The sequence below is a fragment of the Balaenoptera physalus genome (assembly GCF_965194825.1).
Source record: "Balaenoptera physalus genome assembly, chromosome: 14".
Taxonomy (NCBI): domain Eukaryota; kingdom Metazoa; phylum Chordata; class Mammalia; order Artiodactyla; family Balaenopteridae; genus Balaenoptera; species Balaenoptera physalus.
Window position 1 is genome coordinate 23554002 of NC_138893.1, and position 27811 is coordinate 23581812.

A 27811-nucleotide genomic window follows, 5' to 3' on the forward strand; every position below is an offset into this window, starting at 1 on the left:
CATGCATGTGTGTGTAAATGTGCAAACACAAGTGCACGTGTGCACGCGCAGACACACGCACACACACACCTTCTCAGGCAGCACGTGGCGCCCCTACCCTGGCACCTCGGGCACCCGATTGCTCATGGATCCCTGGAGCCCCCCCTCGCCCCCCCAGAAAACAGAAAACAACAAGTGCTGGTGAGGAGGTGGAGGAACAGCGTAACGGTTCCTCAAAAAAACCTGAATTGCCCTAGGATGCAGCAGTTCCTCTTCTGGTATTTATCCAGAGGAGCTGAAAGCAGGTCTCAAAGAGACATCTGCACCCTCACGTTCACAGCAGCTAACACATGGAAGCAGCTCGGTGCCCGGCACGGATGGGGGGATAAACAAACCACGGACTCTCCATGCCGTGGAATATCGTTCAGCCTCGAAAAGGAAGCAAATTCTGATGCGCGTTGTGACGTGGATGAGCCCGGAGGACCTTGTGCGCAGTGAAATAAGCCGGACACAAAAGGACGGGTACTGTGGGATTGCACTCACATGAGGGTCCCTACAGCTGTCAAATCCACAGGGACAGAAAGTAGATGGTGGGTGCCAGGCTCTGGGCCTACGCCCCCTCTTCCTGGCACTGCTGCTTGGTGGCACCCGGGGACCTCGGTGCCCCCTTGCTTCAGTCTCTGGCCATCAGGTTCCACCCCTTCTTCGGAGGCCCCTCTGCCCTGCCTCTCTGGGGAAGGCGGCAGTGGCTTGGCAGGGCTGTGGTCGGGAGCCCAGAGGCTGCAGACAGGCAGACGGAAGGACGGATGGAAAGATGGGACTTTTGCCAGCCCCTGTGCCGAGCCAAGCGTCTCCCACCAAGTGTTGGCCTCGACTTCTAACCAGGGCCCTTCCCCGTATCCCTACAGATCCGGACCCTCTCCTTATCCCCTCCAGGAGCCAGGCTCCCTGTGTGTGGCCCAGGGCCCCTCTGTGCGCAGCTGGTGCTGCCCCGGGACACAGGGTCTGCTCTGACCACGTGCTCCCGGCCGGGCCCCGCTCTCGGGGGTTGGGGGCTGGGCTGCTGCTGACACAGGCCCCCAGGGAGCTGCTTGTTCCCAGAGGGGCTGCCCTGCTCTGTCCCTCTCCTGGTGGTCTGCGCCCGGGGCCTGATTCTCTCCCTGGCGGATCCATTACTGTGCGCCCAGTATTGGCCCCCAGCAGCCGGGAGGCACACCCCCCAAATTCGGGGCTCACGTGTGCTGGAGCCTCCCAGCAGTGCTGAGGAGCGAGGGGCGCCCAGAGTGGGGGGTCAGCCTGCCTGGCACGGGCAGACCCGCCTCGGGGTTCGGGGTTCGGGGCTCGGCTGCTCCCCGGGGCTGTTTCTCCCCCATCCCTGCCCCCAAGTGACACCTGAGCCGGGGTGCCTCCTCCCAGCGCCCGGCCCTTGGGGCACTCCTGTCTGTCTGCACGTCTGGACTGGGAGCCCCCGGGCAGGTTCCCTGGCTGGTGCGGGGGCCCCGTGGCCTTGGGGTCCTGGAGGTCTGTCCTGCTGGTGGTACGGGGGGGCTGGGGGTGAACACCCGGGGGTGGTGGGAGACAGCCAGCAGCGGGCCTCAGGCAGCAGCCTGGGGGGAGGCATGGCTGCCCCGCCCCGGCAGGTGAGGGACTGTCTGTCCCGGGAAGCCTCCCCGCAGGTCCCGGTGGAGCTGGGCCCGGCCGGCCGGAGACGCTTTATTGATCTGGCTGTTGCCGTCTCACTAATTTATGAAAGTTTCCGGTGCTGTCTGGGGATGTTGGTATCAAACGCTGGAACACGATTCCAGACGATCTGAGAGGAACGGAATCCAGGATAAACAGAGGGAGCACTAAGGGTGTTTTATGGGCGGAAGTTTTTCTGGACGCAGCCGTGGGTGGGGGGGGTCTCCCACAGAACCCCCCGGGCAGGGCTGACACAGCATCTGCAGCCTGCTGGTCTCCGGCCCAGCCACGCAGGGCCCCCTGGGTTCCCAGCCGTCCCTGGGCACCAGAAGCCAGATTGTTCCAGAACCCAGGGCCCCTAGAGGCCTCTGCTGTCTCTTGGCCGCTGCTACATCCTGGCCGAGTCGGCTTCTCAGAAAGGACAGGGCGAGGGCGTTGCTCCCGCCCTCAGGCCGGGCGTTGTGCTGGGAAGGGCCCGCGGTGGTGGAAGGTACAGGGCTGCTCTGGGCGCCCCCGACGTGCTGGGGGGACACAGACGGGCAGGAGGCACGGGGCGGGCGGTGCGCCCTTCGAGGGGCCTGCAGAGGCTTCCTGGAGAAGGGCCTGAAGGGAGCAGGGTGGCCAGGCCAGAGTGGGTGCAGGCGTGTCTCGGAGGGAGGGAAGGGCCGGCCCCTGCAGGGGAGGGGTGCTGAGAAGCTGCCCCACCCTCCCCTCCCCCGCCGAGGGGCGGAGCCAGGACGGATGCCAGGGCCACGGGAGGAGGGCTCAGGCACAGAGGCCTGTCCCCTGTCCACGGGATCTGCTGCTTGTCCTGACTGGGGCAGGACAGTGGAGAGTGGCTGGGGGTGCCTGACGGGTCACCCCACGCTAGTGGGCAGCGCACGTGATGCTCGGCCGTTGCCAGGTGCCCAGGAACGGCCTCGAGGTTGCCCGCCCCACTTCTCGGGAGTCTAGAGGCCAGGCCGGAGCAAACGCCCTATTCCCCTCTCCCCGAGTTTCACCCTCCCGCCCGGGGTTCTCGAGACGTCCCCGGGGGCCAAGGAAACCCCTGGTCGCAGGGTCCCACGCAGGGTCGAGCCGGCAGGTGGAGAACTCTATCCCTCTCTTCTGTGGTCCCTCACTGGGGTCTGCTGGACGCTCGGGGAACACCCACCCTCGTCGCCTGGTTGCTCTGAGAAGTAAACACGATGATGACCCTGGGGCCTCCGCAGAGGGCCCCCTCCTGGCCCGCTGCTCTCGGCCTGCTGGGTCTTGGTCCCTGCAGGCCTGCGGCCTTGGAGGACAAGTGGTGGTGAGCAGGTCAAGGCCTCGGCGTGTCTCTGAAGTGACCGTCTGCTGACCGGCTCCGCTGTGTGTGCAGGTGTCCGTGTACACAGGAGGGCTGGCCGGGCGCCCCAGGAGGCAGGGTGGGCCTGTGCCGGCCTCTGCGGGCCGGGCGAGAGCTGCACTGTGGCCGTACAGCTCTGCAGGGACAGGGATGATTTTCTTGGAGGGTTTTTCGGGTCATAGGATGTATGACAAAATCCAATCAACTTCTGCATGAATTTCCACAACGTGTGCATTACAGCTTTGCACATAATCCCCACTTTTGGTGTGGGGATCTCTCGAGGGTTGGAATGCTCTGAGGGCGGGCTGGGAAGGGGCAGGCCTGGTCCGGGTTCTGGTCCCAGCCCGGGCCCGGGGCTGCCCTCTGGCCGAGGCTTCTCCGCACGCCGTCTCAGGCCCCGAGACGTTAGGACGTGGGGGTGAGGGGTCGGGAGCAGGGCCGCCCCTCCGGGCCTGTGGGGAGCGTCACCCCTGGGCTCCTGCGGCCTGCCCGGTAACCATAGCGATGACTCAGGACTCCGCAGCCCATCTGTTTTCACTCTCCAGGGCCCAGCTTCTCTCTTGCCTTCCTCGTTGGGGGCAGCTTTCTGTCTGTTTTAAGACAAGCCCTGGCTTAGGAAAGGACGGCCTTCCGCGCCTGGAATCTGAGCAGGACCCAGTGCTTCCCCACGATCGCTTGTTGGGAGGGGCCCTCTGCCCATGGGGGTGGGCGCCGACCCGACTGCTGGACCCTGACGGTGGTCAGTGCCAGGGCGTCCCTCTCCTTGGATGGGAAAGAAGGCTGGGCCAGGCGCGCGCGAAGGGCAGATAGTTTTCTTTTTAGGGAAGGAGTGTTCAGACATTACCTTGCCTTTTCTCTTGGGATCCTGTGGTCACTGCACAAGAGCCAGCATTTGGCTTTCTCTGCTGCTTCGCTCAGGTGCTTGGGGAGCAGCGGCCCCCTCTTCTCCCTCCACCCCCTTTGCCCGTGAGCCTGTGGCCTGTCCCCTCCCAGCCATTGGCAGGACCGCTGGTGCAGCTGCCCGTGACAGTGCCAGGGCTCCTGTGTCTGGACAGCAAAGGGAGAGCAAGTGGGAAGCCAGGGACGATCTGTTAGTCGCCCTGGAAACAGAGCCATCAGGCTGTTGACCGTGCTTCTGGAAAAGAGCTCCTTGACTTTTCCCTGGGGGTGGTGGTCTCCTGGGGAAGCCCTGAGATTGGATGAGAAACAGCCAATCTGGGAACACGGTGGAAGACTCCTTGGGGGGACAGAGCTCTGTCTGGGCTCCTGGGTTTAGCGCTGAGACAGGTGGTGAGGAAAGCAGCTCGTGACCACTGGGCTCAGGCCCGTGACCCTGACCCAAGCCAGGGCCCGCCGAGAGGACCTGGAGGGGCTCCCCCAAGGCCGTGGGCAGGGCAGGGGGCTGGTGTTGGCGCCTCAACCCTTGTAAAATAGGATGAAAACCTCCCTCCACTCATGCTGTCGGCTGGGTCAAGATGACCTATTTTCATAGCAACGGCTGTGCTTCCGCTGGCCAACTCTGCAAATAAAAGCCTTCCTTGAAGAGTAAACATTCGCAAAACCCTTGTTTTAAAATATTTATCCGCCCCATGCAGACACGTTTCCTTCGTGCAGGGCTTAGGCTCCCGGCAGGGGCGTGTCGGGTCAGAATTACCTTTTCCTTTTCCCCGCGTTATGACCCAGGGGGTGTCGGACACAGGGGAGGGTGTGCTGCTGCGTCCCACAGCAGCGTCAATCATGTTGGAGTCTTGGTGGACCGTTACTCGGTCCCCGGGGCCCCAGCCCCTCCCTGGGTCGCCGACAGCGGGGGTGGAGCTTTGCCTGGCAGTGGCTCTGACCCCTATGCAGTGGCCGGGGAGCTGGGAGGAAAGTGGACGAGTACAGTGTCCCCCGACCCCTCTCTGCCCTGGGACCCCTGCCCCCGTGCACACGCACGCGTCCCCGTGTTCCTCGGGGCTCTGGCAGCCCAGCCCCCTCCTCTCGTTGGTGAGATGCGCCCGGATTCAGTGTTGGGGGAACTTGACACACTTTATCAGTGACCCCCGCAGACGTCTGGGTGACGGTGGTGTTTGCAGTGCCACTCTCACTACATCCTACTAATTACAGTATCGCTGTCGGCAAACCCGTCCACCACTGGTTTGACAGATCTCGGTCAGTGGGTTTCCTTTGTTCCTGCCTCCTTCGAAGGCCCAGACAAGAGCCGGAGGCGGGGCTGAAAGCATGGGCACTGGGCCGGGGGGTGGGGCATTCGTGGGAGGTGCTGGTCCTCCCGGCGTGCATCCAGAGCGCTGTGTGTGGCCAAAAGCAGGCGTGGGGTGGGGAAGGGGCCCAGAGCAGCAGGGGGTCTCAGGTTCCGCTCGGAGTGCTGTGGGGCGGGGTCTCGGGAGGGGGTGTGAGCCACTGTGTGCAGTGGGCACTGCCAGGCGCTCCCTGCCCCAGCAGGTGGGCGGGGGTAGACTGGGCGTGGGCATCAGGGTGGAGCAGTGGTCCTTGGGTCCCCTGAGCAGCCCCCAGTCACTGGAGGGCAGAGTGACCCTGGTTAGCCAGGTGGGCTTGAGGCTCACCTGGAGGGGTCCAGGCCGGCCACGCCTCCGGGCAGGGTCACTGGTGCTGGGGCCGCCACCCTCTGGCATGTTCCTTGCTCGTGGCTTCTGGTCTGATGTCATGTGCACCCTGCCCAGCCCTGGGCCTGCCCGGGGACCCGGCCACACTGCTCTCGAGATGCCTGGCAGCCACGCCTGGGGTCCTGTCCCACCGGCGTCTTCCCTGACCGCCCGCTGCGCTGTCTGCGTCTTGCGGCCGCCCTGCCGGTGTCTTAGGAAGTGGGGATACTTGTGTCAAAAACACAGGGCCGGCACCGAGGGCCGCCCAGCGCAGACCGCAGGCCGGGCTCCCCGCAGCGCTCGGCTCCCCCCGCGGCCTGGCTCGGCGCCCTCAGCCTCCCAGCGTCTCTTGGGAGGAGAGGAGGCATCTGTTGAGCCCCTGTTTAAGCTCCCTCTACAGGGAGGGACGTGGGCTTCCTCGTGCTCTGACCTCTTAATGCAGCTTCGTTCCCATCTTTCCTGTCCCGAAAGAGTGAAAGTCTGGCGTTTGTGCTTTTCTCTAAAAATGGTGATTTTCTTGCTAAGCACCTTGCTAACTCACGGGCCTGGGGCGCCCGTGCTCGGGGCGCTGCTGAGGCCGTGTGTGCGGTGGGGGAGCCTGGGGCGCCCGTGCTCGGGGCGCTGCTGGGGCCGTGCGTGCGGTGGGGGGGCCTGGGGCGCCCGTGCTCGGGGCGCTGCTGGGGCCGTGCGTGCGGTGGGGGGGCCTGGGGCGCCCGTGCTCGGGGCTCTGCTGGGGCCGTGCGTGCGGTGGGGGGGCCTGGGGCGCCCGTGCTCGGGGCTCTGCTGGGGCCGTGCGTGCGGTGGGGGGGCCTGGGGCGCCCGTGCTCGGGGCTCTGCTGGGGCCGTGTGTGCGGTGGGGGGGCCTGGGGCACCCGTGCTCGGGGCGCTGCTGGGGCCGTGTGTGCGGTGGGGGGGCCTGGGGCGCCCGTGCTCGGGGCGCTGCTGGGGCCGTGTGTGCGGTGGGGGGGCCTGGGGCACAGCAAGCTGCCCCGCAGGGAAGGCGTAACTTCTGCGCCCGGGCCCGCTGGACTGGACCTCCTGCCCCCAAGGCACCGGGCCGCCGTGCACAGCAGGACGGCCCCCGCAGGCCCTCCGGTGGTTCCTGGGCTGGGCCTGGGACACGGCCCTCGTCCTCAGCTGTGTGGGAGCAACCAAGGCTGCGCTGACCTCGGGCACGTGGGCGTGTGGGCCTCCTGTGCTTCTGACGAGGGAGGAAGGAGCCCAGGGGCCTCCAGGCGGCAACAAGCCGGGCCTTGGAGGAGACTGGGTGGGGGGGTGGGGTGGGGGGGGTCCGGGGGGGGTCCCTGGGCCCCGAGCCCTGAGCCACCCAGCAGAGCCCATCTCCCCGCTGCCCACGAGGGCCTCCTCAGACCCCGCGGTCACATGGGTGCCAGTGGCAGAGGCCAGTCCCAGGTTGGCACGGGGACACTGTCCCTACAAGGACTGGGGCCACCCCGCCATCCACCTCTCTGGGAGTGGGAGCTTGTGCCGGGGTTACCTGGTCAGCCCGGCTGTGCTAGTGCAGGTTGACAAGTACGCGGCTTAGAGGGACCCCTGCGGTGTCCACCAGCACGCGGCCCTGCCACTGCTCACACGGGGCGGTGTCCTCCTGCCGTGCCGGTCTCGGCGCCTTTGTCACCTCTGGGTGCCAGGCTCCATCCCCAGACAGGAGGGGTGAGCCCCACTGGCGGGTGAATACGCGCAGCTCCGGAGGAGGTGCTGTGCTGGGCCCCCTCCTCCCTCACTTTCGCCCCACCCCACACGCACACGCACACGCACGCACGCACATGCATACACACGCACACACGCGTGCACGTGCACATGCATACACACATGCACACGCACACGCACATAGGCACCGCTGGAGACCGGCTTTCCCGTACCGTCTGGCAGAGACGTCGGCAGCGACTGCTGCGGGCAGCAGGGCCTCTGGGGTTCCTCTGACGGCCTGAGCAGCCCTAGCGCACGGGGCAGTCGAGGAGTGTATTTAGGTTTTCCCTGGGGAACGAGGCGGCACTGTAATAAGATAGCAGAACGGACAGGCCTCTCTGACTGTGTCGGGTGCAGTGGGGAGCACAGAGCCGCGTGGATGGAGGCCACGGTGCCCGAGTATCGGAGCGGCTTCGGGAGGCAAGCTCTGAGCTGGGTGGGCGCTGGGGACAGGGAGGCGGGGGCAGCCTGGGGCGGCCTCTTCACGGACTGTGCCCCCAGGTCTGTGCCCCATGGACCCGTGTGTCTCGGGCCTCCCACACCTGGTCACCACCCTAGACACCTGGCGGGTCACAGACCTGGGGGCACATGGACCTGGGGGCACAGACCTGGGGGAGACCTGGGGGATAGAGACTGGGGGGCCCAGACCTGGGGGCAGAGACCTGGGGGGCACATGGACCTGGGGGCCACAGACTGGGGGACACAGACCTTGTGGGCCACAGACCTTGTGGGCCACAGAGCTGGGGGATAGAGACCTGGGGGCATAGACCCAGGGGGTAGAGACCTGGGGGGCACAGACTGGGGGCACACACCTGGGGGGCACACACCTGGGGGGTAGAGACCTGGGGGCACAGACCTGGGGGCGCACAGACCTGGGGTCCCACAGGCCAGGCTGGCCTGGGCCTGGATAGAGACCCGATCCCCCGAGCAGTATGAGGGGAAACCTGCGTGGACGTCGTGAACCCCCGTGGCGTGTGTGCAGAGAGAGCGTCAGGTTGGAAACAGAAGTGGGAGCCCCAGAAAGCTGTCCACGCCCCCTCCCCTCCGCGGGGCTTCACGCTGACAGGCTGGTGTGCACGGCGGGAGCATCCATCAGCAGGGCTGTGGCAGTTAGAAGAGCTGCAGTTTCCCCGGGGTGGGGCTCACTGTCTGATTCTGTGAAGAAAGTCGGTAGAAATAAGGTGTCGAGTGGTTTTGCTCAGGCTGTGAATGGCCCCACTATCCATCCCGGGGCCCTTGCAGGCTCCCCTCACGCTGGTCCAGAGATGCCCACAGGGCACAGCCCCGCCGAGACTCAGAGGGTGGGCCACTTATTTATGGGTCTTTGCGGGTTGGGGGCCGCTTTCACTGGGGGCTGCGGGGTGCCTGGGGCTGAGCTGAGCTGCCCTGTCTGATCGTGTCCCGTCTGTGGGCGGTGCGGCCTGGCCTCACCCCACAGTGAGCCCGGCAAGAGGGGCTGCACGGCCCGCAGGAACCCCCTCTGCCTCGGCTCAGGCCCGCCCTGCAGCGCCAGGCCCTGGGGGAGGTGGGCCACCGAAGGGCTGCAGGGGCGCCCTGCAGTGTGGGAGGTTCCCCGCAGCGTAGGGGCACTTGGGGACTGCTCCAGTCGGGGGCTGTGGCGGGCACAGGGCCTTTCTGCCACCTCACCTGGCATCCCTCTGTTCTCTCTGCAGTGAACTTGGACCACTTCCAGATTCTCCGTGCCATTGGGAAGGGCAGCTTCGGCAAGGTAAGGCCAGCGGGCAGGGGGCCAAGGCTGGACAGCGGTGTGAGCGAGGCCGGCCCCAGCTGGGTCTATGGGTGGAGGGTGTGGGTGTGCTTCCTGCCGAGCAGGCCGGTGACGCTGGGGCCACGGGGTGGACTGTTGGCCGAGCTCCCCGCTGCTAGGGTTTCTTAGCCCAGGTCTTTGGGGGTCTTGTAGTTCAGCCAGGAGCTGAGGGTGCAGATGGCGCGGCCCCTGGGCTCTTCCAGGGCTCAGACCCTGACACCCTCACTCTCCATACCAAGGCCCATGTGCAGCAGAACAGCTTTCCTTAGGGACAGAGCGGGCTCGAGGTCTGAGAGGGAAGCGGTTTTTTATTTTATTTTATTTTATTTTATGGCTGTGTTGGGTCTTCGTTTCTGTGCGAGGGCTTTCTCTAGTTGCGGCAAGCGGGGGCCACTCTTCATCGCGGTGCGCGGGCCTCTCACTGTCGCGGCCTCTCTTGTTGCGGAGCACAGGCTCCAGACGCGCAGGCTCAGTAGTTGTGGTTCACGGGCCCAGCTGCTCCGCGGCACGCGGGATCCTCCCAGACCAGGGCTCGAACCCGTGTCCCCTGCATTGGCAGGCAGATTCTCAACCACTGCGCCACCAGGAAAGCCCGGGAAACGTTTTATATAGAAGCCGCTCGTGGTGTAGCTGATGCCCGGTGTCTGGAGCCACAGTGACGCTCGGACACCATTGTTGCAGCTGGAGCCCAGAGGCCAGGCTTCACCTGTGCCCGCTCCTCCAGGTCAGGCAGGGGCAGGACCCATGGTGGGCGGCTGCGCTGCACTTCTCCAGAGAGACCCCCGGAGCCCATTCTCCACTTTGCTTCAGTTTCTCTCGGCCAGATCTGACTTCCTGATTGTCTCCTTGTCCTGCCTAGAGATGGGGGGTAATTACAACTCAAAGAGGCTTAACAAGCGCTCTGCAAAGGTTAAAATTAGCTCCCGGGACTCTGCCTTGCCAGGCCTGTTGTAGTGAATCACTTCTGAATGGACAGTTTCTTTTCAGCTCAGAGGCCTTGGCAGATGAGGCCTTTGCTCCCCTAGGCCCCACACAGCTGTCTGGACGGGTCTGTGTAAGCCCTGTAAGCCTTTTAAAGGGATTGCTGTGCTGCCACAGCAGACTACCAGGGTATTTGAATGCTGTTAATTATCTCCATCTCATTGTATCACAGTGAGTGCTGCCTTAGGTTACCAGGCTTGGGGTAATTATAGGCAGAGCAAATTAGCCCCTTTGCACAAATCTATTGAAATGCTGTGTGCATTAGGGAGAGAGTATTTTTAACATCTCTCGGAGTCAGGAGATGATTGAGGGACCTGGGCCTTTTGTTGATTGTGCAAAGATGGTCGATCCAAAGATGAGGTCCTTGGTTGGTGAGCTTGTCAGACGCTGGTGGCGCCTGAGACAGTCTCTGCCACCTGGCTTCTCCCACGGGAGCACCGGCGTGTGGGAGGCGAGGGGGGCAGGCAGGGTGGGGCTTAGGGGAAGGTGCCCCCCCCCCGGGGGAGAGGACACCAGCCGAGACTGGGTTTGGGAGGGATGGCTTATCCAGGGAGACATGGGTGTCATCCAGATGACTGGGAAATGGGCCGGGGAGGGAGGCTGGGAACTCTTGCGGCAAAGACTGACTGGGGTGGGCGGCGCATTGCCCTGTCCCCACCCCCACCGCCCCCCAGGCTGGGCCCCCTGCACCCCTGCGAGGGGCTCGTCCTCCCCTCAGGTGCACAGCTGGGCAGCCCGCCCGACCCGCAGTGTCTGCAGACCCCAGGATTCTGGCTCCTCCGGCCGTTCTTGGCTCTGAAAATCCAGCTGGCCACAGGGTCCCAGGAATGGGGCTCTTCAGAGTGGGGTGACAGGAGGAGGTGTGGGGTACTGCCAGGGTTTTATCTTCAGACGCAAGTTATGGTGTAATTGGAGGGCTGCTTCCTGCTCCCTAATTAGGCATCCAGGGGTCTCCGGGCTGCGGTTGCCGGTGCCGGGTGCCGGGTATGTGTCTGGAGTGTGGGCTCTGCTCCTTCGCTGCTCTCGGTGGCTGGGCGGTGACCCCATGAGGAGAGGGAGGATTTGGAGCCGGCTCCAGCGTGCACGGCGGGGCCGCGTGTGCACCTATTTACAGGTGGCCTTATTTCAGAGGGTGTGCACTGGCTCAGCCGTGCCCGGATGCCCAGTGAAGACTGGCTTTACGAACTGCTGGGGAGCCCCTCTCGGCCAAGTGGGTGTGAATGTTCAGCGGCCCACCGACGCCCCCCCCCCCGCACCCCCATGCATGGAGGCACAGTGGTTGGTGTGTGTGACGTGACCCGTCTGCCCCCAGCAAGGTGGCCATTTACCTCGTGGTTGCTCCACCCTTCAGGGCAGTGGCTCCTGGAGATGCATTATCCAGATTTGCTGTATCTGGTCCTTGGATACAAGACTGGATATTGTGTTTGGTTTTGTTTCCAATTTTTTATGGTGGTAAATTACACAGCACACGAAAGGTACCACCTGAACCATGTTTAACCGCACAGCTCAGTGGCATTGAGTACATCCCCACCATCGTGCGGCCGTCGCGCCGCCATCTCCAGCCTGTGACACTGGAATCCTGCCCCTAGTCAACAACCCCCAGCCCCTCCCAAGTCCCCAGTTCTTGGAGAAATCGTATCCCAGGGTAGAGAGCTTTGTTCTCCAAGGCAGAGCGGAAGCTGGCGGCGGTCCGGCCCAGCAGCCACGAGTGGGGAGAACACACCCCCACTAGCCTGGGGGTGGACGGGGCTCTGTCCGTGGGCCTTCTGGGGCGTCGTGGCCACCTGACCCCGCGAGGAGGCTGGGACCGTCCTCAGAGCAGAGAGGCCGGGCCGAGTGATGCTGCTGACAGGACACTTCCGACCCGCCCCCGTGCCCGCGCCCGTGCCCGTGCCCACGCAGCGCTGGCAGCTGGGAGGCTCCCCACGGCCCGTGTCCGTGCAGATGTGAGCCCCCAGCGGCGGGCCTCCTTGGGGGAGGGGCAGGTCAGCACCACAGGTGTAGTGGGGCTGTGGACCTCCATGGCGATGCCCGTGGCAGCCCTCGGCCAGGCATTGTGTGTCGTACCCGGAATCTCAGACTGCAGGTGACATGCTTAATTCAAGAGAGCTGAAAGGGGTGACAGATAAGAGCTAATGTCACCAGGGTGGGGGAGGGCAGGGGTGGGGAAGGCCCCCGAGGCGGCTGAGCTGGGCTGGGCTCCTGCCAGGGCTCATGGTCTCTGCCCACCTGGGCCCTCTCTCACCGGCTCAGCTCTGCATGACCTCCGAGCTCCACGGCCAGAGAGACAAGGGCTGCTGTCCTCCCGCCCTGGCCTGAGATGGCCCAGGGCAGCCCTCTGACTGGCTGGCGTGACCACGTGCTCCTGCCCTGCCCCGCTCACTATAGGCGGGGCGTGGGCTACAGGGACCCACAGCCATCGGTTAGAAGCAGAAGGTGGGCAGGGGCCCCGGGGCGCTGCACTTGGTCCCTGTGAGCTGGGCAGTCCCTGCTTTGACCTCACTGCCCCTGCCTGCCCAGAGCATTGGCTGGAGTAGCTGGGTCTTTTCCCAGCAGAAGCAGCGGCTGGCGGGGGTCGAAGACAGGGTTCATTCACAGGGGTGCGTGGAGTGGGGAGCCCGGCGGGTGGGGCCTCGGGCTCAGACCTTTGCCTTTGGGGGCCCTTCCCAGCCAGCCTCTCCTCCTCCCCTTTCCCTTCCTCCCCCTCCCCGACCCCGCTCCCTGCCCCCTTCTCTACTTCCCAGCGTGGCCTGGCCTACTTCCCTCCCTGCCCCAGGCCCGAGGCTGCGCTGGGGAACCTCAGACCAGCCCCTGGGTCAGTGTTGGGGTCACCAGCCCCGTGGACCAAGCTGTAGGTCCCAGACCGCCACCTCTGCCACCTCCAGCGCACAGCCCGCCTACCCGCTGGGGCTGGCCTGTGGGGTCCTGCCTGCCTCTGCCCCATGTTCCGGGTCTGGCTCATTAAGAACCAAACTCCCAGAGGCCTGTTCCTCTGGAATTGCTCATGGCTTAGTCTCTGCTCAGTTCATGAGCACCAGGGCAGTTCCAGCCACAGGACTGAAGGGTCCTGTGGTCGGGGGGGCCCTCATGAGCATCCTGTGTTGGGGTGTCTCCTGCCCCACCCCAAGGCAGGCCCTCCTTGCTGCCCTAGAAACTTCCTTGAAAGGAACCCACCCTCAGGGTGAGGCGAGGCTGCCCTGCACTGTTACATCCACAAAGGCCGCCCTCAAATTTCTTTCTTCCACACGCGCCCCTGCCCCCTCCTTCCAGCTGTGGGTCCACCGGGGTTGAGGCCCCACCCCGTTCGCAGCCCCTGCTCCCCTTCAGTCCTTGGCTCTGAGAAGCCCCCAGCCCTGGGCCCTGAGCTGACATGGGCACAGCTCTCATGAAGCTCAGCGGCCCCTCGGCGCGCAGTGAGTGCCCAGCGGGGCCTGGGGCAGACTCCTGGGCTTCCCCGGGGCCACGTGGGGACTGCACACGGGGAACGGGCCCCCCTGGGAGGAGGGCAGGGCCACCTCCCCGCCCCTGACTCCAGCTGTGGCCTCACCGCCTGCCCTGGGGCCCAACCTATGAGCTGTGGCACCCTTGCTTTGCCCTTTCCTGGGGCCACCCTGGGGTGTGCGTCCCCCTCCTGGGCACCCGTCTCCCCGGCTGCGGCCCAGGTGAGCCTGACGTGTGGCTGCCCTCTGGGCCCCTCTGCTCGGGGCTGGCTGCCCTGCCCTCCACGTGCATGGCCACGGGTCCCTGGCGCCCGGGACTTACGGGGCCCCTGCTGGGGAGGGGGCCTGGGGAGCCAGGCTCTGCCTCCTTGTCTGGGGCTGTCGAAGGAACTGGAAGGTCCCAGGCAGTCCTTCAGGCTCCCCCGGCCTCCAGCTGCCCAGCCCGGGGCCTGTACTCAGCGGCTCCTGGGAATCAGGGTGCTTTTCAGGTGTGACGGGCATGAGCTCCCCGCCTCAGCTTGGGTCTCCCTAAGTTCTGTCCAGCTGGACGATATGGCTGCAGTTTATTCCAAGGCAGATCGTTTCGGTGGAATAATTAAGACTTGGAGAAAATCGGCCTATTTTTCTGTGGGTGTCGGTGATGGCCTAGCCCTCAAGCGCTGCCACCCACCCACCCCACCCCCGTACCCCCCAGTGTGTGTGTGTGTGTGTGTGTGTGTGTGTGCGCGCGCGTGTGCAGTGGGGCCTCCCCGCCAGCACTGCCAGCCAGGTTTGATTTGCATCCAGGAAACTGAATTCCAGCTCCGTGCTGCACTATCACAGGATTACTGCGGGGCCTGTCGATGGGCGTTTGCTCCGAGCCCCCGACCCTCGTGGTCAGTGGTGTTTGCAGCCCAGTGCAGGGTCGCAGCCCCCAGGGCCCCTCTGGGACAGGCTCTGTTGAGGGGGCTCGCACGTGTGAACAGCGTGGCGGCAGCTTCCGGGACCACGCTGACCCCTGGGGCTGGGCCCCGCTCTGCTGTGTAAGTGGGCAGTGTACCATGGCCCTTCTCTGGCCACGCAGCTCCTCCCGAAAGCCTGGACTCTCCCTAGGGCTCTGGTTACCTGAGGACACGGAAGGTGTGTTTCTACTTTTAGAGCGAACGCCTGTGGCTTCCCCACCTTTTTCCCGGCGGTGGGGCGGTGGGCTAGAGGTAAGAATCAAATATCCCGTCTCTCCAGATGGAACTTGCCCAGGAGCTACTCTAAGGACACCTGTGCCTCCTCGCTGCCCGCCCACCCTCCCCCATCTTCCCTCTCCTCCCCCTCCCTCCTTCCTTTCCTGCCAGCCTGGCCTCCCTCCTCCTCTGGCCCCCAGGCCCCATGCACCCTCCCTGGGTTCCCGGGAGGCCGTCGCGTCTGCCCGTGTCCACCCGGAGCTTTGTCTCACACTGGCCTTCGTTTACAACGATCGTTACTACTTTTACACTCAGAACAAAGAAAATATTCTGTTTTGGAAAAGAACTTCACTCCCTCTGGAATTTAACATTTTTCAGTCGGCAAGCTCGGCTGCTCTGTCCATCCGTCCGTCTCTCTGTCCTCAGGGGGCACCGCTGCCTGTCCTTTGCCCTCTGCGGCCTCTGCCCTGACTCAGGGACTCCGTTTGGTTCTAACCCCCAGGCCTTCAGCGTGTCAGCGGCCGCCCAGCTCACGATCCTCCAAGACGTCCGCTGCTCTCGTGTATTTATTTTTCCAATTGAACTTTCAAATAAATTTCGTCAAGATCAAAAATAAGCTCATTGAAATTTGAGTAGGAATTGCATTTTAGGATTAAATGGGAGGGAAGTTGGTATCTTACCCACCGGGGATCCTTCACATTTTGCCGTGTTTAGTATATATTGTTCTTACAGTTGTTTTATGTTCAGCTGTTATGTGTTATCTTTTCGGTTACTGTGAATATGTTTTATTTTCCAACTTCATTTCCGGTTTATTGGAAACGGTGGCTTCTGTCCCCCGGCCCGCCGCACGCCCCTCCACCCCCGTTGCCCTCTGCCTGCCCCCAGCTGCTGAGGGCAGGGGCGGTGCTGGGTGCGGGGTGCGGGTGGCCCCAGGTGTGGGCGGAGGGCGGTGGCCTGGCTTTGCCAGCTTGTGGATGATCCCTGCCAGGAACAGTGAGGCCCCTCCTGCCTTAACCGGGGGCGTTTGGGGCTAAATGTGCTCCGAGCTGAGGGCGATGTGCTCCCACGATGCTGTCCGTGGGGCAGAGGTGGGTCTCCACTCTCGACTGGGGTCTGCAGAGCCCCCTAACAGTGGGCAGCCGGCCAGACCGGGCAGCATCAGGAAGTGAGTGTCGAGACATCTGATGGGCACAGCCCTGCAGGAGGAAAGGCTGGCTCCTGGGAGCGGGGGCGGGGCATCCCTTGGCAAGTCCCAGAGGCCCTGGCCCTGGATGCGGAGCTCTGCACAGTGGGCGGGGCTTGGCGTTTGAGCAGGGGCGTCCAGGGCTCCGTCCTGCATTCCAGCCCCTCTGGCTCCCGGCACCTTTTCTTGACTCTGGGTGGGGTCCTGCCCTCACTGGCCAGGCCTCCTCTCACCCACTGCTCTGCATACCCCACACCCCACGGCGCCCCTTTTTCCTCTCTCTGCATCTGCACAAAGGCTGGGCTGGAACTGACACAGGGGCTGCTTCTGGGGTGCCTGCCACAGTCAATGTTGGGGTAGGAGGGCCTGGCCACCCTCTGCCCTCCCCCAGCCCAGGCCTGTCAGGAGGCCGTGGCTTCTGAGTCAGGACACTCGCTGTGAAATAGGGCAGGGATGGGGGCTATTCTCCAGCTGTGAGGCCCAGGGACCCTTTTCTGGTCACCTGGGCCCAACCTGGGGGTGAGATGCTCATCCCTGGCCTCTTGCTCCTGCAGAAGGAGGGCTGGTTGGGTGATTATTTGGGGAGGAAAGGAAAGCACCAACCTCAGGGGATGAAGTGGCCAGAGCCCAGGCCCATGGCTTTGCGTTTCTCCAGTTTGCGGGGAAAGAAGTAAGATGATCCCAGCCATCCGAGGAGTCTCCTGCCCCCAGACCCTCGGGTGGACCTGGGGGATGGGGTGGGTGGGAGAGCAAGAGAGTGGTTGCAGGGAGGACAAGTACAGTCCTGGGGGCCCTCGGCCTTGCCTCTTTCCCTGGACCCTGTTCTCAGGGTACCCCAGTGATGCCACCTTGCCCAGCCTCCCCCCGCTGCCATCTGAGTGAGAAGCCTTTGCTTGCGATTGCTATGGCAACACCTCGGCGGGTGGCACACGATCAGCCCTCCTGAGCTCTGCTGTGACATCCTGCTGAGTTAACCCAGGAGGAGCTGCCTGGGGTTCCGTGCATCCCTTATGGCGGAAACGCTGTGGGGAGAGGGCAGCTGTGGCCGAGAGCGTGGAGGTGTCGGGTTCTGGGATTCGAACCTGGCTGTCGACAGCCACCACCGGGGCTGCTGGGGACAACTTTGCCTGCAGCCCGTCCTCAGCCCTGTGATCTCTGGTATTTACACTGGCGGCGAGTGCTGCGCTCTGGCCCTTGCCATCACCGTCCAGCTCCCTGACCAGGCTCGAAGCCCCTTCTCCTGCGATGTCCAGGCGCCGATCTGGACTCTGGATCTCAGAAACCTGTGCCTGCGTGCTGTGCCCGGACGTTCGGCCCAGGCCCCACGTTCCCATCACACCCTCGACTGCGACCACACGGTGGTCTCGGGGGGCCGTGGGCAGCATCGTTGAAGGCAAGCCGGCCTGCCGCCCACCCCCTCTGCCCGCCCCTGCCCACTGCCCACGCAGGGCAGGGCCAGTCCATGGCTGCAGCCCAAGCAGATGTCATGGATTTGTCCCCGTTGTCAGAGAGCCCCGCCCCCAGACCTTCGAGCAATGGTGTTTCTTGACTCCATTAGTTGGGACATACATTGGCTTGATATTAACTTTTTAAAAAAATTAGAGTAAAATACACATAACATAAAATTTACCACTTTTAAGCATACAGGTCAGTGGCATTAGGTACATTCACATTGGTGTACAACCATCATCATCATCATCTCGGGAACTTTCTCATCGCCCCAAACAGAAACTCTATCCCCATTAAACACTAACTCCCTACCCCTTCCCTGAGCCCCTGGTAATCTCAAATCTACTTTTCTATCTCTATGAATCTGGCTAATCTATGTATCTTACATAAGTGGAATCACACATTTTCACTGGCTTAACTCATTTAGCTTGATGTCCTCAAGGTTCATCCATGTTGTAACCTGTGTCAGAATCTCCTTCCTTTAGAGGCCGAATAGCATTCTATTACGTGGATGGACCACATTTTGCTTCTCTGCTCATCCATTGATGGACACTTGAATTCTTTCCACCTTTAGGTGAGTGTGAATCAGGCTGCTGTGAACCCGGGTGTACAAACATCTGCTTGGGTCCCTGCTTTCAATTCTCCTGGGTGCATACCCAGCGGTGGAATTGCTTGATCATATGGTGCCTTGTGATATTTTAATAGTAGAGCTTTAATTTCTGTTTAGATCTCTGTTTATTGGCCTATTCAGGATTTCAGCTTCTTTTATGCTCAATTTGGATAATTTTCTACGTTGCTTGGTTTTGTTCAGGTTTCTATTGTTTTCTCTAGCTGTGACTGTGAGACGGGGGTGGGGGTGATGCCCTCGGTTGGGATAGGGTCTTCGCCGCCGAGGCTCAGATGCAGGCACCGGGTCTGGAGAACGTTTCCTGGACTGAGTTGACAATCTGTCCCCGTGGGACCAAAGGCCCAGGTCAGCCTGCCTGAGACCCCAGGGGAGCGGAGGCCTGGGTGTGCAATTAATGTTATGTTTTTACTTTGCTCTCATTTTTTAGAGATTACCTTTTATGTTAAATTTAATGATTATGTAAGATACTTGCATGATGTCAGGTTAAAATCTATAAGACAAAATATAGCCTCGACTGCTGTTCCTTCTGTCCTGTTTCCGCCTTCCTCCTATGAATATCCCTTTTTTTTTTTTAACATCTTTATTGGAGTATAATTGCTTTACAATGGTGTGTTAGTTTCTGCTTTATAACAAAGTGAATCAGCTATACATATACATATGTCCCCATATCTCTTCCCTCTTGCGTCTCCCTCCCTCCCTGAATATCCCTTTTGAAAAAGCTTGGTTTATATTTCCATTGGTTTATTTTTACTATATTCACATGACCTGCTTCTTAAATGCCCAGTAGCCTGCTGTTCACACGCTCTGTACACTTTGCTTTTGACTTGACGGTGTTTCTGGAAGTCATGCTCTTCGTTCAGAACCACCCCAGCCCCTGCCCTTTGTAGCCGCACAACCTGCCACGGGGTGGGCGTGCTGACGAGCTCCCACGGCTGCAGCAACACAAACGCGTCACCTGACAGTCGTGGCGTCAGAAGTCTAAGCCGGGTCAGCCCTGGGCTGGAGTCACAGTGGGGCAGGGCGGGGCCCTCCTGCAGGTTCGGGGGAGCACTTGTGTCCCGCCTTTTCCAGCTTCCGGAGGCGCCACGTTCCCGGGCTTGTGGCCCTGCCTTCCTGAGAGCTCTGCTCCTTTGTCACCTCTTCTCTGACCTCCCCCCCCCGCCACCTCCTCTGTCCCTTCGAAGGGCCCGGTGGTTACTCTGGGCCCACCTGGATCATCCAGAGAACCCCTACATCTCAACATCCTTCACGTACCCCCATCGGCAGGGTCCCTTAGCCACATGAGGTGGCACGTTCGCAGGGTCCAGGGGTTGGGACATGGGCATGTAGGCGCCCGTTGTCCTGCGACCACATGTGTTCCTGGTGAGTGTTAGGCTGCTTCCTAGCTTTGCGACCACAGGCGGGGCCGCGGGTATCATGCCTCACGCATGACCCAGCGCGTCTTCCGGTTGGTTCCTAGAAGCGGGCTGCGTGGGATGCAGGATGGATGCACGTGTGATGCTGCCAGACACGCCAGCCGTCCGTGGGGCTCGCGCGCCCCTGGGCCCCTGCCCGGGGCTGCTGCCAGGGCTGGGCCTCCACTAGCCCGACAGGCGAGAAATGGCATCTTGCATTTCTTTTATGGCAAGCAAGGTTGAGCATCTTTTTAAAATGTTAGAAGACCATTTTCACATCCTTTGCCCCTTTTTCTTTTGGGCTGATGGTCTTTTTTATTTTTAAAGCCTCATTATATATTAGTGATATTAACCTTTTATTTCTAAATGAGTTGCAAATATTTTCCCAGTTTATTATTTGTCTTTCAGCTTTGTTTATGTGGGTTTTTTCCACGTAAAACATTTTTACTTGTATGTAGTCGTGTTTGTCAGTCTCCTTCCTTGTTGCTTTCAGATTTGGGGCCACAGGGAGGCGTCCCCCCTTCTAGCTATAGAGGACCCCATCCTGTTTCCTTCATCATGTCTGTGTTTCCTTAATCATGTTAAACCTATTATGCATTTGGAATTTATTCTGGCTTATAGTGTCACGAATGGATCACATTACATCTTTTCTTTATCTAGCTGTTCAGTTACCCCAACGCCATTTTTTCGTAAAAAGTCTATTTTCTCCATAAATTTGAGACGCCGCCTTTGTTATGTACTTATAACTAAGTTATGTACTTATAAGGATACTTATATACATAAGTATCCTTATGAAGTTGGGTCTGTTTCTGGATTTTCTTTCCTGCCCCTTGGCCTGCCTGCCTGTCCCGCTGTAGGACCGCACATTATCACAGAAGGTTTATATAACACGCTCTAATACCTGATGGGGCTCACGTCCCTGCTTTGCTCTTCTTTTAAAGTTTTCTTCTGGGTTATTTTTACTTGATTGTCTTTCCCTATGAATTATGTGACCCACTTGTCAGCTCCAGGAAAAAAAAAATCTGCCAAACGTGTAAACAGCGTTCAATTAAAATGAAAATTACCCCGCCATTTGTCACCAACTACTCCAGGCCTTGGAGGCACCGCTGCGGCCAGTGGCATGTCACACGGAAAGCCTGGGGCTGCCCTGGTGCCCTGGGCTCTGCAGACTTTATTCCTTTTCACGCTTAGATCTAATTCCATTTCCTCTTTGTCTGTTTGAAGTCGATTACGGGAGGACACAGCTCCGAAGCCGAGACCAATTCCGTTTGAGGAGATGGTTTCACGGCACCAGTGCTCTCAGCCTTGGAGGCGGCTCGTAAAACGCCAGAGGCTTTCCGGCCCCTCCTGCGGCCGCGCCGCTCTGTGTGAGCTGCGGCCGGGGCCCCTCTGGGCCCGACCCCAGCGCTTTGAACGGCCGCTGATTGGAGCCTCTCCCGTCGGGGCCTCTGCGGAGCCCGCAGGGGCCGGGCCCGCTCAGCCTCTTCCAGCTGGGCCGCTGGGGGCCTAAAGCCCTTTTCAGCTGCCCCGCCAGAGAGCGTTCGGGTGCCACTGACTCTAAGGGGAAGCCCAGCACCGGCTCAAACAAATGTGAGTGTGCCCGACGGCCGTGGGCCTCGGGGGCTGGTCTCGGCCGCCTGGGGCCGCGCTGGTGCCCGCCGGCCTGGGTGGGCCAGGCTGGTGAAGGAGCTCAGGGCGTGGGCTGCACTGGGGCCGCTTGGACGGGGAGGAGGGAGGGTGCCTGGGGGAGGCCAGTGGGAGCCGGGCGGGCCAGTGCCCGCAGGCCTGGTCACGGACACTGGGAGGAAGCAGGATGTTCTCGCGGCCGTGACAAAGCAGCACGACGGGGCGGCCTCCGACGACAGAGGCGTGTTCTCCCATGGTCTGGAATGGAGGTGCCCGCGGGCTGGTGCCTCCTGGGGCTGGAGGGGAGGCCGGGTTTCCCCTCTCCTCCCCTAGGGTTTTCAGCCGGCCCTGAGGATTAAAGTGACGTAAGGCAGAGGAACAGGAGAAAAGCATACACTTTTAATGTAAGTTCACGTTAAAGAGCATACAGATTGTTTAACGTAAGTTTTGGGTGACGCCGGAGCCCTCGTAAGGAAATGAAGACCCAGAGAAGAGGCAAAGCCTGAATGTTTCTGTGCTGGGTCGGACAAAGCGGCGACGTGGAAAGGTAACTAGAGTCCGTGGGAGGCCGAAGGAGGAGAAAAAATGCTTCAGCAAGGCCTGCTTGCGCAGAATTCTCTCGGCCTGGACTTCCCGTCCTGAAGATAAGATCATCCACGCGGGGTGATTCCCTGGTTGCAGAGAGAAAGGGGCGGGGGGCAGGTGCCCTCTTGCCCTGCTGCTTTGTGAGGGTCGTTGGCTGGAGGCGATCGTGGCCAGAGGGCACCTTTCAGGGTGTGTCCCACCGCCCTGATTCCCCCCAACACCCCCCGTCGGGAAGAGTCACAGCTGTGAACTGCTCCATGTCTCAGTGAACCAGTTTCTCAGTGCTGAGAACAGCTCGGTTTAGTTTAGCAGTCGTGTCTCATCTTAGGAGGCGGTGTTGGAGGGCCTTCCCGCCGAAGTGAGGCCTTTGCATGGTCTGAGCAATCAGCATTTAATGGGAGGTACTTCTGTGGAAACAAAGGAAAAGCCAACTGTCCAGCCAGGTCTGAGTCCAGAGGGTGGTCAGCCGGGGGCACTTCCAGGAGGGTGGTCTCTGTGCCTCCCTGGATGGGGGGGGCAAGGGCAGGTGGTGGCAGTTCCGCCGCTTTTCCTGGGCCGCAGTTGGCATGTGGCCATGGCGTCGGGTGAGCTCTGAGCAGCCCCCAGCCAGCACCATGGGGATGGTCCACGTGTAACCTGTGTGATTTCTCTGAAGTTTCTCAGCTTGTAGGGGAAGCTTTCATTTTTCGTGATTCCAGGTCAGAAGGGTAGGAGAGAAATTGGAAACGTTAATTGCTGACAAAGAGACATGGCCATTCGACACCCCACAGGGTGTGCTGTGCTTTTGCTGAAACAGAGTTCTCTCCCTACAATCACCCCCCTTCTTAATAGAGATAATTGAAGATTAATTTGTTTGCAAAATCAGTCTGGTTTCATTAAACTTGGCCTGATTATTGATATCAGTGCAGCAAGAGTAGATTGAACATGTAGGTCTTTTAAGTCTGCTTTGCTGGTACTTTTATAAGGAATTCCAGATTAGACTTTTAAAAGCCTCTCGAGGCTAAGAAGCCAAGCCAGCAACTTGTCACCAGACTGTACCTTCAGTACCCATGAATTTGGGTGCATTCCTCTCTTCTTGATGTCCCCAAAACATCCTGAGGTCCCTGGACCTGCTAAGAAGTGACCTTTACTCACTTGTAAGGTCATGAGCCCCGTAAGCCAGGCACTAGGCCATATTCACGGGGCTTTACAAGCATTGCTCCATAAGGTCGACCTTAGTCTGTGGTCAAACCTGATTCAAGTGTCTGGTATTTTCGCTGTAAACATCTTTGTCCCAAGCAGTTTCCCTGCCCATCTAATTGGCTGTAAAAGATAAAATAACTGGCTGACAGTTTGGTTTGACAGTTGGATTTCAATGCCGTAAAAGCCAGATTGCAAACTACACTTGAAAATACATGTCAGTCGGCAAATTCTTCGTGGGCACAGCCATCCCTCCCACCCATCAAAACCAAAAGTTTCCCAAACTACAGCAAATATAAAAGAGGTGGCTAGTAATTCACAACAGTCTTGGAGAGCATTAATTATCAATTCTGTAGCTAATTTAGATACAACGTCTCACGTCCTCTTTCCCAAATGTATCAGGCGATGTTGGAAGTTGGCAGAAAAAGAAGACTCAGGCTCCTCCTATTCCCTAGAAAGAAATGGTTACGTGATTCCTGATGAGTATACATTTCTTGAAAATGGTGACACCTTTTTGCTGTTTGATGGTGGAGAACATGATGTAGACAGAATTTTGGTATTTGGCACAGAATCTGGCGGAGATGATTTGGAGAAATACAGGGGCTGAGCGTGTGATGGAAAGTTTCCGTGTAGCCCAGATGTGTACTGCTAGTTATGTACATTCCATATATTGATACAAAACAGTAGCCTCCCTTGTCTGTTCATTTTACTTCCAGGGAAATCCAGAGAGAAAGCAGATTTTTTTATATCATAAAGAATTTACATCCAACCTTAAATCTTGAATCCTTAATGGTTGGTCGACTTTTAAGAAAGGAAGTTTCATTGCTTTTTCTAAGCTATACCCAAATACAACTATAATCATCAATCTACACACATGTTAAATGTATTCAGATATTTTTTGCATTTTTATTTTTTACAATAAAATCCTTAAAATTTTTTGCTATTAATTTTCATGTTTCATTAAGTCTTTTTAAATGTCTCTCTTTGTTTTATTTTTATTATTTTATCTTTTATGGCAAAATCGTATTATGGCCAATTAGTTGTCTCTGCTTGCAGCAAAGATTCTTATGGTGAAAATACCTAGAACCACTTGATCCCATGTACATCGTTTTAAAATATGATATTCCAGCGGAAGTCTGGTAACATGACCAATGTTTTAAATTAAATCCTGTTACAAGGAGAACATATTCTATTGACCCTATATGTAAATAACTATATTGTCATGAAAACAGGACATTTAATAAGAGTTTCTGAATTTTGGACGGATCAGGTTGGGAGAAAAGATAAATGTCTCAATTCTGTTTACAAAGGTATAATTTTCCAGATTGCCATAAGCTAATGGCTTAAAGAGAAAGAGAAAAATAATTTCTTAAGCCTGGAAAACAGAACATTAAAAAACCAACAATGCTTCAAACAGAAAGTCATAAAAATGATAATCATCTTCATGAGTTCATTTAGTCCCATGTAATTAATTCTTGTTTTCCTTGATCTTGGATTAGTAGTTTTATGAACCCATCAGTTTTTCCACTAGATTTTAGAAAGGCTCATCTGGTTCAGGGGTATGGTTTTAGTTACCAGAAACCTGCATTCCAGGGTCCTTGTCAGAGTTCTTTCCATGAACTTTTTAAAGATGAAGCACTTTTGTCTGAAGTTCATTGTAAAAGCTTTCAGGAAAGCATCAGAGTAAAACAGTAACTATCTGTAAATGACTAAAGATCGAAAAATAGCCATGGTCAAAGATCTGATGAGTTTATTGCAAAAATGATGCAATTGACATGGAAATTTGGTTATTTCTGTGGCATATAGTATTTTAAGATAATAATTGGAATTATGACTGATTATATAGAGAGTGAGGACATTAAAAAATTTCTAACCATTTTGTGTAACTTTGGAAACACTTATATATAAGTAACATATACCCATACAAATATAATCTAGAGAAGATTTATCACCAGTTTTAATTTGACAATATTTCCCATGTAATTTAACATATCAAATATACCTAATTAGTTTAATATCTCTATTTTTATAAGGTAAGATAATAAATCTTTTGAGATTCTCCAGGGGCCCTCTTGAAAATCCCAAACTTAGTTCAAGGTCGAAAAGACTTTATTTTGAATTTGATTTTGGGAAGTTTGTAAAAAATGTCAAAAAGTTGAAAACACGATTAAATAAGATTGCAGGTCACTATGAAACAATATTTAGCCGTTGAACCTAAGTGACAAAGTTTTTTTTTTACATCTTTATTGGAGTATGATTGCTTTACAATGTTGTGTTTCTGAAGTGACAAAGATTTTGAAGGCAAATATAGGAAGTCACATACTTGAGGAAAAAGAAAATTTAGTTCTTTTGATATTGAGAAGAGTCAGTTTTTCTAAGTAATCAAAGACCTGATAAAGGCAACACGAAGCACAGGAAATTGTGGTTAAGACACAGAATCTTTGTTTTCTAGGCAGATTACTCAAAAGGTAAAGAAAAACCTTTTATGACCTCTTTTTTATGAATACACTCTTTGTTCATCCTATGGGAAGATTAAATTAAAAAGAAGACACAGAATGTCATGTCTAGTCCTAGGACTAGAAAAATAAGCACTTGTATAAATTAAGTATCTCTAAAACTCTCAGAAATACAGAAACTAATCCAAATGTTTTTCAAGTTCATGTGATCTGGGATAATCTTTGGTAAATAAAAGTTGAGTCTTTAAATGGCTACCTATTTTAATGTGACTCTAAACCAGTGAGCCTTTTCATGGCTTAAAACCAATCAGCCTTTTCTGAGTTAACCATGGACACAGAGGCGTCCCCAAAGAGGGCACAAAAGATGCAGCCCTCACCAAGATCCAGAGCTTCTCCCAAGGTCAGCCCAGAAGAGCAAAGACCGCCGTGTCACAGGTGGTCACAAATAACTCAGCCTCTCCTGAGCCGAGCGCCCTCTGAGCTGTGCTGCTGGACAGGCTACGCGGAGATGTCGCAGCACAGACAGGGCAGTCTGGGGGGAGCTGGCAAAGGCCCGTATGGCTCTGAATGACAAGTGACACGCAAGAGACAGGACAGCAGTGACCACTCCTGGGCACTGTACGTCCATGGAAGACCCACGGACTCCCAACACCACGCCCCCCAGAGTCACGTTCGCAGAGCAGCTCTCACAAGTGTCTCCCTCCCGCCAGTCTGCATTCGGAAGGGAAGAGCCAGGAGACATCTCTACCACCCCCCCCACTCCAAGAGGCTCTGCCAGAGATCCCGCAGCTCTTGTCAGCTCTCCCAGGACCCCCTCTGCTTATCTTCATTTTGAAAATTTCGACTGGCTTTCAAACAATAATGTTAAAAGTGATCTAGAAGGGACTTCCCTGGTGGCGCAGTGGTTAAAAATCCGCCTGCCAATGCAGGGGACACGGGTTTGAGCCCTGGTCTGGGAAGATCCCACATGCTGCAGAGCAGCTAAGCCCATGCGCCACGACTACTGAGACCGCGCACCACAACTAATGAAGCCCATGTGCCTAGAGCCCGTGCTCTGCAACAAGAGAAGCCACTGCAATGAGAAGCCCACGCACCGCAATGAAGAGTAGCCCCAGCTCGTCGCAACTAGAGAAAGCCTGTGCGCAGCAACGAAGACCCAACGCAACCAAAAAATAAAGTTAAGTAAATAAATAAATCTTAAAAAAGTGACCTAGAAAATGCAGAAAGTTCAGGAAAAGATCACTGTCCTGAGGCCGTCTTCACTGACATCGGCAGCACCCTTCCTGGGCTTCTTCCTGTCCTTCCTGCATGGCAGCCCCACGCAGCTGCAGCGGGCTCCCGCTCTGGGGGCCGGTGTGGCCCTCGGCACACGGGCCCTTCCTGTCCTGGCGGGCCCAGCTTTCCCCCACCAGGCAGGGCCGGGTGATGCTGAGGCCAAGACCAGCTCCGACAGCCTCCTCTGGCTCCAGAAACCTCAGGCCACGGATGGCCCACCCTTCTGCCATCGGGCCACCTGGTGGGCACGTTGGGGATTTCCATTTCCAGAATTTCACTGCATCTGGAAAATTGGGCCAAGTGGCTCGGTTGTGGTGCCCTGAGTTCCTCTTGGTGATGAAGGTGCTGCCCGGCTGCACCACAGCCCGCGGGAGGCTGGCGCTCTCCTCCCTGAGGCAGCGTCCGCTAGAGCGAGTGGCATTGCGCTGGCTGGTCTGTGTGATCAGAGCCGGCTGGCAGCTGGAGCTGCATCTAATAGTATTCCGGGACGTGGTGTTTCTACATCAGTGCTCTCTGGGAGGGAGCCATTGGCCTTGCATCTCAGCAGTGGCAGAATTTTACTTGTGTTTCTGGCCGATGTCTGCATAACAGGCCCATTTTCTTGCCCAGGTTGGCAGCCTGCAAAGGTAGCACCCATCAGCCCGGTCTCCCAGCTCCAGGCCAAGGGTGGGAAGGAGGCTGAAGTTTCACACTTGAAAGGGCTCGAGGGCCTTTCCCTGCAGCTGGGGTAGGTAGGGGTGTTCTTCCTGCTGAGTGATGGAATCATGAGGAGCTTGGGGGCAGCCCCAGGGGCGGGCACTGGCCTTCAGAGCTCCCAAGGGACTCAGCCAGGCTGACAGCCACGGAATGTGCCCCACGGCATGTGCAGAAGTTCAGGGGTTCTTCTCCCGTGACCTCGGCCAGCAGCCCCCGTGGGGCAGCCCACCTGCCCCTCTGGGGCCCTGCCGGCCACTTCCTTCTCGGCCCCTGGCTGGGGGGTAGTGGAGGAGAAGTCTAGTGCCTCACCCCAACCCTGCCACAGGCTCAGAAGTCCTGAGCAGGCATTTGGAGAGCAGATGTGACAGGCTTTTAACTGGTATAATCGCACTTTATCAAACATAGTTACGTAGCCACCCAGGACCGGGTCTCTGTCTCCCCTTCGTCAGTCTGCATTTCTGGGTGACATTCTCAGGCCAGGGCCGGGCACATGGAGACGCATGAAAGCACATTAAGTCAAGCCCGTGCTGTCCCCGGGCAGCTTGGAAGGTTCTGGATGTGCGTCCCCAACGCCCAGGGCAGCCAGCTGGGGAGAGCACTCTGGCCATCCCAGGGCAACTTTGGGGCCGTTTTGCTGAAATGAGAGGAAAGATTCAGAAAGGCTCACTGTCCTAAAGTGAGTGGCCTTTAGGGCC

The 27811-nt window shown here is 58.1% G+C and overlaps 1 protein-coding gene across 4 annotated transcripts in view; it reads left to right on the top strand.

Annotated features, from left to right (window-relative positions):
• STK32C (serine/threonine kinase 32C) overlaps positions 1-27811 on the top strand; it is an 84787-nt gene that overhangs the window by 40507 nt on the left and 16469 nt on the right. For all 4 annotated transcript variants that reach the window (XM_082424289.1, XM_082424285.1, XM_082424287.1 and 1 more), the window contains exon 2: positions 8973-9028. Coding sequence is in view for 3 of the 4 variants with exons in the window: in XM_082424285.1 (XP_082280411.1) it covers positions 8973-9028 (56 nt within the window). In the remaining variant the exon portion in view is untranslated. The remainder of the gene's footprint in view (positions 1-8972; positions 9029-27811) is intronic.